Source organism: Culex pipiens, chromosome 2 (genome assembly GCF_016801865.2).
Source record: "Culex pipiens pallens isolate TS chromosome 2, TS_CPP_V2, whole genome shotgun sequence".
Lineage (NCBI taxonomy): Eukaryota > Metazoa > Arthropoda > Insecta > Diptera > Culicidae > Culex > Culex pipiens.
Window position 1 is genome coordinate 175,042,476 of NC_068938.1, and position 14,913 is coordinate 175,057,388.

Sequence of the window (14,913 nt, forward strand, 5' to 3'; positions counted from 1 at the left end):
ATAAAAATGTTTATTTTGACAAGCTCTACAATTTTCTAGAAGGGCCCAAAAATGTACAAAATGATCTAGTGGTTGTAAAAGAAGAAACAAGTTTTGGCTGAAATGTTTCAGGAATTAACAAAATAATTTAATTTATTCCTGAAATATTTCAGCCAAAACTTGTTTCCAAAATATCATAGGCAAGTGATTCCCTGCAAAGGGCTCTTTCTCTTTCTATCATTTGTCCTCTTCTCCTAGACCACGCGCTCTCACCGGAGAGGTTTTCCTTCTCTCGGAAGGCGTTGACATTATTACAAACCTGTTTGTCAATAAGAAAAACACATTCAAAAACAATGAAAAATTGTAGCTTGGTGTTATTTTTAAATACACTTAAATTTTGCAACAGGAAGGGTAGGAATGTTTCTTTCAAATTTCTAGAAAAAAAGTCGACACGAAAATCTACTGTTTAATCTCTTAATACCTACATTTGTTTTTATCTTTATTCAACAGTTTTATTCCTTTAGTAATAATTTAGTCAATAGTAAATAGTTCAGGTCTTACGAGATAGAAAAAAAATAATCATAAAAAAAGAACTAAACCTAATATCATAGTGTGTACTTCAATAGCATTCAAGCATTTCTCCCTTCTCCCTACGAAACAATGTTTCAAACGTGACATTGTCAAGGCTCGGGGAATGGGGAAAAAGGGCGTCCGTTTTCGTAATCTTAACCGACTGATGTTAAGCGTTATAATTTTAGTTTTCCGACGCGCTGCGCTGCTGCAGCTGATTGCAAAATTACGAAAAACAAAAACAAAAAAAGTTTGCTTTGCACGACCGAAATGAATTAAATTCAAGCCTTTCTTAGTTTCTAGATGAAAGAGTTTTTTCTAGCTCTTTGTCAGGTTTCTTTCTGTTTTTTTTTCATGTCGCGACGGTGATTTTCGTCGAAAATCACGCCAATTGATTTCGGTTCTATCGTTTGTCACCCTGCTTAACATTAATCACATATATAGAGAATTCAATTTAAAGGACTTTTGTTTTTCTTTATTCACTTGTAACCTTTAAGAGTTTCTCGCTCGATCGAGTTTTCATTTTTAAAATTACACAATTAGTATTCGCAAAATTTAATCGATAACGATGATCTTTTGGGATTTCTAGGAGAGTTCAGAAATTCGAAAAGAAAAACTTTTATAAAAATAATAGAAAAATATATAAACACAATTTGCGGTAGAAAGCGGGATGAGATCGAAAAAGAATCGATACTATAAAACTTTTACACATTGATATATAAAAAAAAATAAAAAGTTCGAGGGATTTCTTCGTCCTCCTCTTGCTCTCCGGTGATGAACACACACTCAATGGAACGAAACGACACTTAGGTTTTAGCACGTGTGGTGATGAGGATGATGACGATGTTGGTAGCGAGAGTTACTCGAATGACTTTAATGTTTTTAAAACGAACTAAATTAGCGTTATTTTATGCTCTAAACATCTAGCGCGTGGTGCAGGTGTGCAGTACTTTCCTCGTTTGGCGTTTTTACTCTCTCTTAATTTGATCATTTCTGTAGGAAAGCCTCCTCCTCTCTCAACTCTCCCGCGCGCGCGATCTTTTGTTTTCTGTGTGTAAATGTGTGAGTGTGTGTGCTTTTGATTATCCTCTCTTTCTCAGCATGATTCGCACGCGATCGACGCGACGCCAATCAATCTCTGCCGGGGCCGGTGAGTGTTGTGGGGGGTGTGAGAAAGTGTCGGCGCGCACTGTTAGATGTTTTTGTATATTTGCAATTTCTAGTCGCGTGTGTATGAATGTTAAACAACAGAATCTTTTCGTATCCTAAAAATGTAAAAAAAAATACAAAATGAGTTACGACGCGAAAAAACGCTGGCGTTGATGATTTTTTTTTATTATTCTTTTGAAAAATAACATAACAAAAGTCGTTCGAAACAGTTCGTAAATCGTTCGTACGGATCGAGATGAACCGAGTGAGCTGGCACAAACAAAAACAATATGATTTGCAAAAGCAGTTGTAAAAAGCAAAACCAAAATACGGTGCAAAGCAGCTCGAAACGTCCCAAATAAATAGAAAAGGTACTAGCAAATCGCAACAAAAAATAATCATAACAAACAAAAAGGACAGGCAAAAAAATAAGAAGAAGCAAATTATTTACCACATGTAGTTCTCGGTTTGGGGCGCACGCATGACGCCGACGCCCCCGCCCAACCGGCGGTAATTCATACACCCGCACAGCCGCCACTGGTTCGTCTCCGGGTCGTACACCTCGATCGTCTTGAGGTACGCCGTGCCGTCGAAGCCGCCGACCGCGTACAGCTGCCCGTTGACGACGGCGAGACCGACCTGGTTTTAGGAGAAAGAAGAAAAAAAAAAACGTTTAAATTATGTCTTATTTGAATCATGTAAAAAAGATCTCTTAAATTTGCCAGAACGTGAGCTTTTGTACCGATACACAAAGCACTCCCTTATCAACGCTGATCGGAAGGCACCTCGTCGGGGAGTTCGTCGAGCTCATTTACAGTCGAACCCAGCACAAATGGGGTTTGTGCCAGATCCACCTTCCAATGGATTTTCGGTTCCCGACAGGGCCGGTGGTACGGAACTACCAGGAACAGGAATGTCGATCTCGATGGATGCTTCAGATTATTCCTGGTCAGCTAGCAGCAACGATCGAGCTTCTTCGATCAGGATCTCCCATGTAGTTGATGGAGCCTTTCCGTTCGACGACGCGGCCGAGAATCCTGGTGGTACTCGGCGTAGAACAGGTTATTGCGCTTGAACTTGAACTCACGCTTGACGGCTCCATGCCGACGGTTGAACTGCTCTACTTGTGGTTGGCGGTGACCGGCTTTCTCAGAAATTCCAGAGTGGAGTCCACAGACGAACCGGAGCGCTTTGAACTGGTCCGAGGAAACCTGAATACATACCATACCATACTGCCAGGTACGCGTGCTGTAGCAAGAATACGCTTCCATCTTTCTCGGTTTTGGGTTGCTTCTCTCCAATTTCCCAGGTGCGGTATCGTCCATTCAGGCGACATGACCGGCCCACCTGAGTCTCCCGATCTCTTCGCCTAGGTTGCGATGGTCGGTTTTTCAAGAAACGCGTGCAGCTCGTGGTTCATGCGTCGTTGCTACACGCACCATTCGTTCGAAAACTCCAAGGGCACATTTGTTCTCTTGCCGCATCGTTCAGGTCTCCAGGTAACCATAGAGGACTACCGGTCTAATCAGTGTTTTGTACATCGTCAGCTTCGTGCGGCGTTGCACTCGATCCGATGTGAGGGTTTTCCGTAATCCGAAGCAGGCACGATTCCCAGCAAAAATCCGGGTCTCTTTGCTGATGTCGTTGTCGGCGGAACCAGCGATCCCAAGTAAACGAACTCGCTCTCCTTCTCCAACTCATCATCATCCACAGTTAGAGGGGTGAGGCTTGGGGGGCCAACATCCTTCGAACCCCTTCCGCTCATGTACTTCGCCTTCGTCGTATTCATGCCAAGTCCTACACGCCATGCTTGTACCTTCAGTCGGGTGTAGCTTTCACCATCTCCAGGTTTCTTGCTACAATGTCGATGTCATCGGCAGAAGCAAGCAGCTAATAGGAATAGTTCATGATCGTGCAACTCGATGCCAGCTATTCAAAAACGATATTGAACAGCTCACATGATAAGCCATCACCTTGCCGCAGCCCTCGGTGTTATCCAAACGGTTCCGCTAATTCCCCCGAAACACGTACGTGACACATCACGCCATCCAAGGTAGTCTTGATCAGCCGAGTCAGTTCGTCCGTGAAACCATTCTCACGCATAATCTGCCATAGCTGCTCGTGATCGACTGTATCATAGCCCGCCCTGAAATGGATAAAGATGTGATGATTGGGCACGTTGTACCCACGACATTTCTCGAGGATTTGTCGGAGACAAAATATTTGGTCCGTGATAGCACGCGCTCCAGTGAAGACCGCTTGGTAGGGCTTCACGAACCTCCTTGCATGCGGTGACAGCTGACGGCAGAGGATTTGGGAGAGGATTTTACAGACCGTTGTACTCTGATAATCGCCCATTTTGTAGATGGGGCACACGACACTATCCATCCATTCTTCTGGTAGATTTTCCTCCCCCTAGAATCACCAAGTGGATCGCCCGTGCTCTCCTCCATATTTGTAAAGCTCATTGGGTAACCGATCTGTGTCGCCGACTCTGTTGTTCTTCAGCTGCCTGATCACCTCCTTCACCGTCTCCAGATCAGGTGCCGGGAACTGTTGGTCAGCAATGGGTGGGCCAAGTTGGGCTTCAAAGTCGTTTGCATGCGCTACATCACCATTGAGGTTTCTCTCGGCGTCACGACAAGTGTTCACTTACAGCGCATAGCCTTTGCAGAACCGGTTAACCTTCTCGTAGAACTTTCGCGTCTCGTTCTGCCGAAACAGCTGCTCCATTTCGGCGCGATCGCGGTCTTTCAGCTGGCGCTTCTTGAGCTTGAATACCGTTCTCTGCTGTTTCAGCGCTTGTTTGTATCGCACCACGTTCTCAGTTTCGGCTATCAGCTTCACCGCATAAGCTGCTTTCTTCTCGTCGAGTAGCCGCTGGCACTATTCTTCGAACCAGCATCGCTTTCCAACTCCGAGTTCCTCCTCCGTGGGCAGGCTCGCTTCCAGCTGCTGCAAGTAGTGATGAGCCACAGACGTTTCCTGCAGCCGGCTCCGTCGTCGATGGTACGTCATCGACAGTTTTGAGTGCATGCTTGCACCCACCAGGTAGTGGTCCGAGTGGAAAACGGTTTTCTGATAGCCGAAAAGCTTCCTGAGCTTCGCGACGGTCTTTGCCAGCTTGAAATCCCGTGGATGATTGGATAGAACTGTGTAGGCGTATTTTCCGTGGACAGATGTGCTAAGCTCCCGTAGACGCAACCTCACTCGAGCGGGGTCGTCGAGTTCTTTGCCGTCCGGGTCGAAATCGCCATCGAAGAAGGCATCTAGATCGTACAGGAACTCTTGGATTCCGCTTGTCAGCGACTCGACGATCAGTTCTGCATCTCCAGCTGGATTTTCCGGAATCTGCATCCTTTTGAAGGTCTCATGCTGCTTGGCTAGCAGGTCCGTCAGACGTAAAATCACGTTCTTGAGGTCCGGATCGATCATCTTGATGACTGCTTGAGCGTTGAGAGCTTCGAGAACTTATCCGAGATTTTTTTTTTGTTCTCCTTGTTGTCAATTGTTAGGGCCGTTGCTAGGCTACTAAAAAACAATTTAGTTGTAGAGAAAAACTGTTTATATGCATCCGAATCGTTGGCAAGTCGAAATTGATCTGACTTGCATCAGCTGTGGAAAATCGCTAACCTATCAAAGATACGAGCATTACCCCCATCCCTTTGGAAAAAATCAAACTCACCCCACTCCTCCGCGACGTCATCGCCACGATCGGGCTCCACGAGTTGGTGTGTGGGTTGTACCGCTCAGCCGACGACAGCTCCATACAGTCGTCCCGACCGCCAACGGCGTAGATAAAGTTGTTGAACACCGCACAGCCCAGGTGCTTCCGGCGCGTCGACATCGGACTGACGGCGCACCACTTGTTCTGGCGCGGGTCGTACCGTTCCACAGTGTTCAGCGGGCACTGCCCATCGCTGCCACCGATCGCGTACAGATAGCCTCCGAGCACGGCCACGGCCACCCCTAACCGACGCGTCGTCATCGGCGCAACCTTGGACCACTTGTTCTCCTTGGGGTCGTACCGTTCCACGTGGTTGAGACACTGGACGCCGTCTTGACCGCCGACGGCGTACAGGAATCCGTCGAGTACGGCCACGCCAACACTTGTCCGGCAGCTCGTCGTCGGAGCGACATCGCAACTCCACTGGTTCGTTTGCGGATCGTACCGTTCGATGCTGTTCAGATAACTCTGCCCGTCGTGGCCACCCACGGCGTACAGCAGGTCATTCAGCACGGCCACCCCGACGCCACAGCGCCGCTTGCTCATTGGCGCGACCATCTTCCAGTCGGCCGTCTCCGGATCGAACCGTTCAACGGAAGCAATGGCATCTCCCGAGCACCAACCGCCCACGGCAAACAGAACCTCACCGCGGCGCGTTGGCTTTCGCGGACGTGTCCTCGGACCCTGCATCAGCGGTCTCTCCTGTGGAAGCAACAGATAGTTCTTGGCCTCGTCGACCAGGTCGCGGCAAGCTTCGTCCGACCGCACCAGCAAATCCGACCCAACCGTACCAACGAGGAACTTTGGACTGAGCAGTGGCATTCGCACGTGCTGTAGAACCTGAGCCAGGTGCTGGCGCCGCTCGGCCACGTTATACTTTAGCCACGCCATCACCGCGTTGAAGACCTGCTCCTCCGAGCGAACGTTCAGCTCGTCACTGCAGATAATGTCCACCAGCTGACCCACCGGAAGCAGCAAAAATTCCTCACTCTCCATCACCTCCTGGAAGTTGTGCTGGGTAAACTTGTCCGCGATCCGCAACAGCTCCCGGCACGAGTGCGTATCGGCAAACGCCCGAATGCCCAAACAGTTGGTCGGATCGAGCTGGCGCTTCAAAAACTCGCAGCAAATGTCCTGAATCTCGGCCAGCTGCAGCAAACAGGCCGCCGGAAGCAACGTCTGCACGTTCGACTCCTCCACCACAATGTGCGAAGTGTAGCAAAAATCAATCAACAGCTCCATCGCGTTCTCGTCAATGTCCCGGATGGTGACCTCCGTTTGGCGCGACTCCTCCAACTCCCCGGTAAACATGGCCCGGAAGTACGGACTGCACGCCGACAGAATGACCCGGTGGGCGAAGATCTTGCGGCCGCTCACGTTGATGACGACGTCGCAGAGCTCGCGGTGCCGCCGCAGCACGTTCAGCTCGGTCAGCGTCACGCGCGGGTGCTTCTCCGAGGTGTGCGAAAGTCTGCAAATGAACACCGATCAATTAGTAGAATGAACTAGGCAGGGCAGTTGAAGGAACAAACCTCGCCGGGGACGGCGGACGATCGGAGATTAGTACGTCGCCCATCCTGTTGGCCGCTAGGCGCAGCGGGGCAGAGGCCCAACCCCACACGGTATCTATCTGCAAGTGGAAGAGGGAGGGAGGGAAAGAAAGAAAACGTTGTAATGCGGTTGTGCATGCCGGGCAAATGAAGCAAAACAAATGCGAAACATGAATGAAGCAAACGGGGCCAACCGTCGAGCGCAACGTAATGATTGCACATGAGATAAAAAGTCACACGTGTTGGCGTTGAAGTTGAAGTCGAACTATGATAGCATGGTATAGACAAAAGTGGAAATCTTGTATTAGGTATGTTGTCATTAAGATCGCACCAAGTTCAACGAATCGACATGCTTCTTTTGATAAAATTGAACATCAAATCTAGTCTATGCTGAAACTGACATATTTTTTGGTTCTATTTCATCAAAACATTTATTTTAAAAAAAACAGATGCCTTTCCTTATTTTCTGAATAAACAGAAAAAAATTATTCCTATTATCATACATTCTTAACTGATTGCAAATATCATCTAGAATAAATTTGAAAAATAGAGATTACTATCACATAGAATCTCTGAAAAGTTTACCAAATGAGCAGAAACTTGCAATATAGACCACAAAAGACCCGGGGGTCGTTAAAGTGGATTCTTTTGCTTTTTTGTATTTGTAGAAAAACAAGTTTACAAACTACTGTAGGGGGAGAGGGGGTAACATGCACCCCTGTGGTAAAATGCACATTTTCATTGAAGTTTCATTATGCTTTTTGGACAATATAAAAAGTATTTATTAATATTGGAAATGTTGAAGTCTATAGTTTTCGTCATAATCTTCATTGTTTTATAGATAGATGAGTCCAAAAACATCAAAAAATGCATTTTCAATTAAATTTTCTAGAAAAAGCGAGGTTGGGACAAAATGCACCGCTGTGAAGCACCTTTGGAAAAACAGCGATGCCATCTAATGCCGTTCTACGCATAATTGTCCCATGTCAGTTTTTGACGATTTTGACTTCATGCCATTTTTAAGTTTAGTCTGATGTGTACTTTAAGAAAAACACATAAAATCAAGTACTTTGTTCAGAAAATCATTGAAAACAACAACAAGTCTGTTTGTCCCATCGTTGAACTTCTACGCATAATTGTCCCACCAAGTATTTTCTTACACGGAATCATTAGTTTTACTAAGCATTATGCCTTGTTTACCTGTTGTATAGAAAGAGGATTACAAATAAGGGTGATAAACTGCGAACTGGGGCGATTAGGGACACATAGGGCGAATAGGAACCCATGGGACAATTATGCGTAGAAACACAGAAATCGGTCGAAAAATTTCAATCGCGTTTTTCTCAGTTGCACTTTTTTGAACATGGGACAATTAGAACGGCAGTCTAGTGGTGACTAGTGAAAACTGCTTTAACCCGGTGCATTTGGCCCCATTGTTGTGGTGCTTTTTCCCCGTTGTTTTAGTGCATTTTGCCCAAATGCTGTGGTGCATATTTCCCCGCATGGTTGTTTGAAATGAATCAAAAATCCAGAGTTTTTGCCTTCCTCACGTTACTGAGGAAAGGCTATAAAATCACTCGAAAAATGAACTTCCCAATTAGACCTCCTAGACCCAACTTCATGTATACCTATCGACTCAGAATCAAATTATGAGCAAATGTCTGTGTGTGTGGTGGGAGTGTTGATCAAAAAATTGTCACTCGATTATCTCGACATTGGCTGAACCGATTTTGCCCGTTTTGACCTCATACATCCGTCTTGGGGTCCCATTAGTCGCTATTAAATATTATGCAGTTTAGTTAAGTACTTCAAAAGTTATGCTAAAAAACGATTATGACTAAAGTTCGGAATATAGTAAAAAGGGTGGTCTGTTATACATTTTTAAAAAGGTATTTGAAAGACCTTTCCAACGCGACCAAAACATTGAAGATCTGACAACCCTATAAAAAGTTATTAGCACTAAAGTGTAACTCATGCATTTTTCTGAAGCCGGATCTCAGATATTTTGATGAAAACGTTGTTCGGATCTATCATGCGATCTGTCGTTCAAAGGCCTTTCCAACGAGTTCAAAATATTGAAAATCTGACAACCCTATCAAAAGTTATAAGCACATTACTGCCGTTCTACGCATAACTGTCCCATGTCAATTTTGGACGATTTTGACTTTATGACATGTTTAAGTTTAGTTTTATGTGTACTTTAAGAAAAACACATAAAATCTGGTACTTTGTTCGCAAACTCATTAAAAACAACACCAAGTCTGTTTGTCCCATCGTTGAACTTCTACGGATAATTGTCCCACCAAGTATTTTCTTACACGGAATCATCAGTTTTACTAAGCATTATGTCTTGTTTACCAGTTGTATAGCAAGATAATCACAAATAAGGGTGATAACCTGCTAACTGGGGCGATTAGGGACACATAGGGCGAATAGGAACCCACGGGACAATCATGCCTAGAAACATAGAAATCGATCGAAAAATTTCAATCGCGTTTTTCTCAGTTGCACTTTTTTGAACATGGGACAATTATGCGTAGAACGGCAGATTAGTGCCCTGAATTATGAAGATCTGACTACCCAATCTGATGGTATGAATAATAAGTCAAGTTGATAGAACACTGAAAAGTCCGCCCTTTTGTGTCTATTTTGGATAGCATTATCCATTAAATGTGAGGAAGGCACCATCCACCTGAGGGTGGATTAAGTAACGTTTTTTTTTTTCAAAGGTCCAATAAACCAAATTTCAAATTCTTCCACAGTAGGGGGTTCATATTACCCCCTCTCTCCCAACCTCTTACAAAATTCTGCTAAGCGACGTAAGCGTAACATTATGATGTTCCAATACTGTAATAGGGTCCTACTAAAGCCCTAAATGAAATTTATGAAAAATGGTACAAAACGTGTTTTTTTAGCGCGATAAAAACCATTTCTGATCACTTTTTTTAATAAAACGCAAGAAAAAAATGGACAACATTTTCTCAGGTGATCAACTATGGTCCCGAGCTGTCAAGTAGGATGTTTTATGTCAAGGCCCGAAGTTAATGTTAAGAAACATTCGTGAAATTTTCCGATCATTCAATATTACGCCTTTTTGAAATGTTAGTCTTGATTTAAAAAAATGCAAATATTTTTTTCGGAAAGATCGGAAAATTTTACGAATGTTTCATATTTTAACATTGAAAATCGGACCATTAGTTGCAGAGATATCGACGTTAGAAAATGGTGGGTTGTAGTCCTTATCCATTCCTACAACTTTGCCGAAGACACCAAATCGATCAAAAAATTCCTTCAAAAGATACTGATTTTTGAATTTTCATACATCATTTTTGTATGGACAGCTGCCAAATTTGTATGGAAAATTATATGGACAAACTAATGATGCAAAATGGCTTCTTTGGGCATACCGAAGGCACCAAAAAAGTTTCAGTCGGATTAAAAAATACAAAAAATAAAATTGAAGAAAAAAGATCGGTTTTGTAGAGAACTTAGCTGATTCCAATTAAATTTTCTTTGAAATTTTGTAGTTGATCGAAAAAAATGTTTTGCCCCTCTGAGACAACAACTTTAAATAAAATTTGTACCAGTCTTATTTAAATTATGAAGCTTCAGATTTATGCATGAATTTTATTTTATTTTTGATTCTCTCATATTTTTTAATCTGTGATTTGACTTCTTTTTTTTTTGGTTTCTCAATTCCAAATTGTTATTTCTTTTTTAAACATTTGTATTTTTCAATTTTATTTTTTTTGAGTTAGTGCTTTTGGCTTTTATATGTTTATACTGCCCATGTTTGCATTAATGTCCCATATGCAAAAACCGCAAGCTGAAAAAAACGCATTTAAAGTTTGTCCCACACATAAGGCTGTGTTAAGTTTTCGTGAAAAAACCTGGTATTCCTCCTGATTTCTAGAACAAAGTACTGTAAGTTATAGGCAAGTTATAGGTTTTTCTGAAAGAGCACACGATTTTGAACCAAACTGCATCATTAACTCAAAAACGATAAAATGCATATGAGACATTTATGCTATCATGGGCAGTATAGAACCTTTAAAAAAATTCTACAAATAATAATATTTAACTAATATTTTGAACTTTTGTACTAAAAAATAAATTACATAAATGATAAAAATACAGTCCGAAGTTTCGATTATCTATAATTCGATTATCTATAATTCGATTATCCGAAGGTTTGTATGTTTTCGTTTTTTTCTTGTTTTAAACATCAAACTCGAGTGCTACGACCAAATTTTAGTCAAATTTGAATAGTTGATTGCCTATTAAATATTAAAATGCCTTTTTTCAATGTTAAATCATATTGGCCGCCATTCTTGAATTTAAAAATTTAAAAACACTTTAGCGTAGTTTAGGGGTAAACTTAAGCTTTACAATCAAAAATTAGGCAACGAAAAAAAAATGATTTTCCTGATTCGATTATCTGAATTTTCGATTATCCGAAGTGAATATTTCCGAGGCCTTCGGATAATAGAGCCTGGGCTGTTGTAAATTTTCATAGTACAGTCCAGACTCGATTAATCGAAGGCCTTGGCAAAATTTCACTTCGGATAATCGAGTCTGGACTATATCACTATATTTTGTATGAACAATTAATTTTAACAAGTTTTATCAGAAATATAATATTTAATTCCCAATAAAATATGTTTTCGCAGCACTACACTTGCCCCACCTGAACAAGATTTTTGAAAAGCTCTCAACAAAATAACCAAAAGATAAATCAGACTTTATAATAGGTGCAAATCATTGTTTGGAACACTTCAGATCTAGTTAAAAATTGCATTTTGATAACATGAACTTAAAAACGAACCCTAAGTCATATTTTGGGTTTTCCAAATGTAATTGTGGCAGTGCGTGGCCGAATGGTTACGCTGTCCGCTTTGTAAGCGGATGATTCTGGGTTCGATTCCCATCTGCTGCAACCTTCCATCGGATGAGGAAGTAAAATGTCGGTCCCGGCTTTGGTTGTTAGGCCGTTAAGTCATTCCAGGTGTAGGAGTCGTCTCCATGACAAGTACAAACAAGTTGAAACAAAAAAAAAACAAAAAAAAAACAAACAACACAACACAACACAACAAACCAAACCTACTCCGGTGGAATTGCTGGCGGCGGTTAGACTCGCAATCCGAAGTCGTCAGTTCAAACACTAGGGTGGAAGGTTCCTTGGAGTAGAAAGAGGTTTGGGTGCTCTCCCCATTCAAGCCTTCGGACTCCTAGGTTCGAGCAGAAACTTGCAATAGAGACCACAAAAGACCCGGGGGTCGTAAATGTGGATGGTTTGATTTTGATTTGAAATGTAATTAAAAAACAAAAGATTAAAAAAAAAATAACATTCAATCTTGTGCCCCGTGGTATTTACGTTATTTTGTCAGTTATGTTGTAGTCGAATCTGTAACAACTTTTCAATAGGGCGAAACCCTCAGATGTAAACAAACTGAGTTTTTGTCAGAATCATATAAAGCGAACAAAACTGATTCTAAAACACCCTCCATCATCACAAAATTCCGAAAATACGTAGTTTTACAAGCAAAAAACAAAAGGGCTAATCAACAACATCAATCAAAACAAACCAATTTGAGTTTCCGCCCTTGTGTTTTCATCCAATCACGAGGGGCGAATGTAGTGTTTTCTGCAAGTTCCGACGTATATTTAGAAACACTAAATTTTCGTTATAATTTAGTGAATTTTAACCTGACAATCCTCAAAATGGATCAAAATGTATGTTTTTGATGTCTCTGACCACAATTCCACAACAAACACAGATTTGTATGATCCTAAATACATAACTTTTTAATTTCAATTATTGTAGTATCGGATCTGGTCTGGATTCACAATCTAGATATGAAGGTCCATAATTTACCGGTTCTTGGGACATCCGGGGATTCTGGGTCGAGCAGTTGCAGGACAAAAAGTTAGTGTAGGGAGGTTTAGGAGGAATGCCGTACAAAATCATCGCCTCCGTAACCATTGAAGCTATGCAAAGATTGAGAAGGCAGGATGGTGTCGCGGGGTGGCCTAGTCGTCAGGTGCCATGTCTCCCACTTCCGGCGGGGACACCCCAAGGAACGTCACTTCAATATAGACCACATCGTCAAACCAACTTGCTACTTACGGTGTATCCTAGCTCAACGAGTCTTGGCCTGAATCGGACTCCTTATGAAGGCTTTCTAGACCAATTTTTTATCACTGAGGTTGCAAATATCACTGTATTATCACTGACTGTAACGTTTCACAATGATAAAATAGTTGTTTCACCACTTTTTTCTTTAAAAACCCGAAAAATGAACAAAAAACAAAAGGGCGAATCTGTTGTTTACTTTTGCTTTGTGGCGTAACCTGACGGGCTAAACCGTTGTTTTGGTTGAGTGGGTGGCGAATACGGTGGGGCGAAAATGGAGGCACGCTCTTCAAAAAGGCGTAATTTGTTTTTCTCAATTTTTAATAGCAAAAACACCTTAATTAATTTCAAATTGCTCTCTATGATGAAATTATTGCTATTTTCTATTACGTTTTGAAAAAAATGATGGTTTTCATGCTTTTTTGTGGAAATAGGAATTGATCGGAATTGCAAAATTTTGAATGTTGATTTTCCCGAAACGGCAGGATCGTAGGTTTCGCCCTTTTGAAATGTTGTTACTGGAATAATAATAACTAATTACATTGCTTATAACATTTTCTCAATTTGGAAATATTGTAAATTGTAAGAATAACGATCGTACGAGCGATTGTTCCCCTTGCCCCACTTTCCCCTATGCGTAGAACGGAAGTTTGGGAGTATTAAACAACCAAAAACAGTCAACATCAAACAAACCTACAGTCAATTAAATCAATAAAATTGGCCTCTCCCTTTTAGAACAAACAAGTTGTTCTTCCAACGCAGCCGAATTGTTTAGCCACCGCGCGCTAGAAAAGGGAAGTCGTAAACGGGTAGTTCAACTACTCATCCATGGCCGACCACCTCCTCTCAAAAATAACACACATAAATCTTCATCACCCAAAAAACATCTGGCGTTCGCGAACCTGCTGCCTTCGACAATAATATCGTCATCTTACGCAAAACGCAAATTGAACCTGACTGCAAAAAAAAATCGTCAACAAGAACCCTTGACCGCAAATCAGTCCGAAGTACTTGCGTATGTGTGTTTGTCTCGGTACGTGTGCCGTCGTCGTCGCAGTAGGCGCAATGATTTTCATTAGGCAACAAAAGCAAAACAACACTTTTTCGGGAGGGGCGTAGCACCAACACCTTTTCCTCCGTCGTTACCTTTGTAACTTTTACTGCCAACTGCGGGGCCGAAAGTCAAGAGTGCGACGTAAGGATCCCGCTTCCAGCGCTCCTATTGCGGCTACTTCCGGTTCCCCTCGCCAGAGAACACAACCAACCCTCCTCTCCCACGGGTTCCAAAACAAACGGGATATTCCTGCTGCTGCTCCCCCTTCGATGACGATTTCACTGATGATGATGATGATGACTGCAGGAGGATAATTTTTTTCTTCTGGCTATTTTCGCATGGGGGGCAGTTTAAAACGCCACCCGCAAGGGCACTTGCTGGCCCCGGAACCGGGCCATCGTGGCTGCAAACGGTCACGGACACGCGCGGGCACCGGTTGCGAACGGAACGGACCACCGGAGCGCGGGTTTTCACCGAGAAAGGGGCGATTTTTCACTCGCGAAACACGGCGATGGCTGCCCACGAAGAGGAGAAGCAAAAATTACTTTTTCACGCACGAACACACACACACGCAGTCCAACCTGACTCTTCTTCTTTTCGAGATGACAGATGGGATGACAGCACAGGGTGACGATGTGGGTACTGCAGACATTCGAAATAGCTGTAAACAAATCATTTTGTAGATATTTCCCAGTCAAATCAATCCAAGAATCAATCCGAATTATGATGAAACGGAATCTAATTAGAATCG

The 14,913-nt window shown here is 42.7% G+C and overlaps 1 protein-coding gene across 2 annotated transcripts; it reads right to left on the bottom strand.

Moving 5' to 3' along the window:
• Positions 1 to 439: 439 nt before the first annotated feature.
• LOC120418194 (kelch-like protein diablo) lies at positions 440 to 14,726 on the bottom strand. 2 transcript variants are annotated; one of them, XM_039580500.2, is made up of 5 exons: positions 14,255 to 14,726; positions 6,958 to 7,055; positions 5,384 to 6,896; positions 2,150 to 2,337; positions 440 to 1,134 (listed from the first exon to the last, which is right to left on the bottom strand). In XM_039580500.2, coding segments are annotated over exons 2-5 (1,746 nt in total). In that variant the 5' UTR covers positions 7,002 to 7,055; positions 14,255 to 14,726; the 3' UTR covers positions 440 to 1,133. The 2 variants fall into 2 exon arrangements, with proteins under 2 accessions (XP_039436434.1, XP_039436433.1); XM_039580499.2 differs by lacking the exon at positions 440 to 1,134 and adding an exon at positions 1,749 to 1,814.
• Between the last annotated feature and the right edge of the window lie 187 nt (positions 14,727 to 14,913).

What these genes read in the sequence shown, in the direction of transcription:
- LOC120418194 (XM_039580499.2), bottom strand. Translation starts at nt 7,001, where the DNA reads ATGGGCGACGTACTAATCTCCGATCGTCCGCCGTCCCCGGCGAG. An exon ending in TGACGTCGCGGAGGAGTGGG is followed by an intron (nt 2,338 to 5,383) that starts GTGAGTTTGATT and finishes TCCTAAAACCAG; the next exon opens with GTCGGTCTCGCCGTCGTCAA. An exon ending in CAAACCGAGAACTACATGTG is followed by an intron (nt 1,815 to 2,149) that starts GTAAATAATTTG and finishes TTACATTTTTAG; the next exon opens with GATACGAAAAGATTCTGTTG.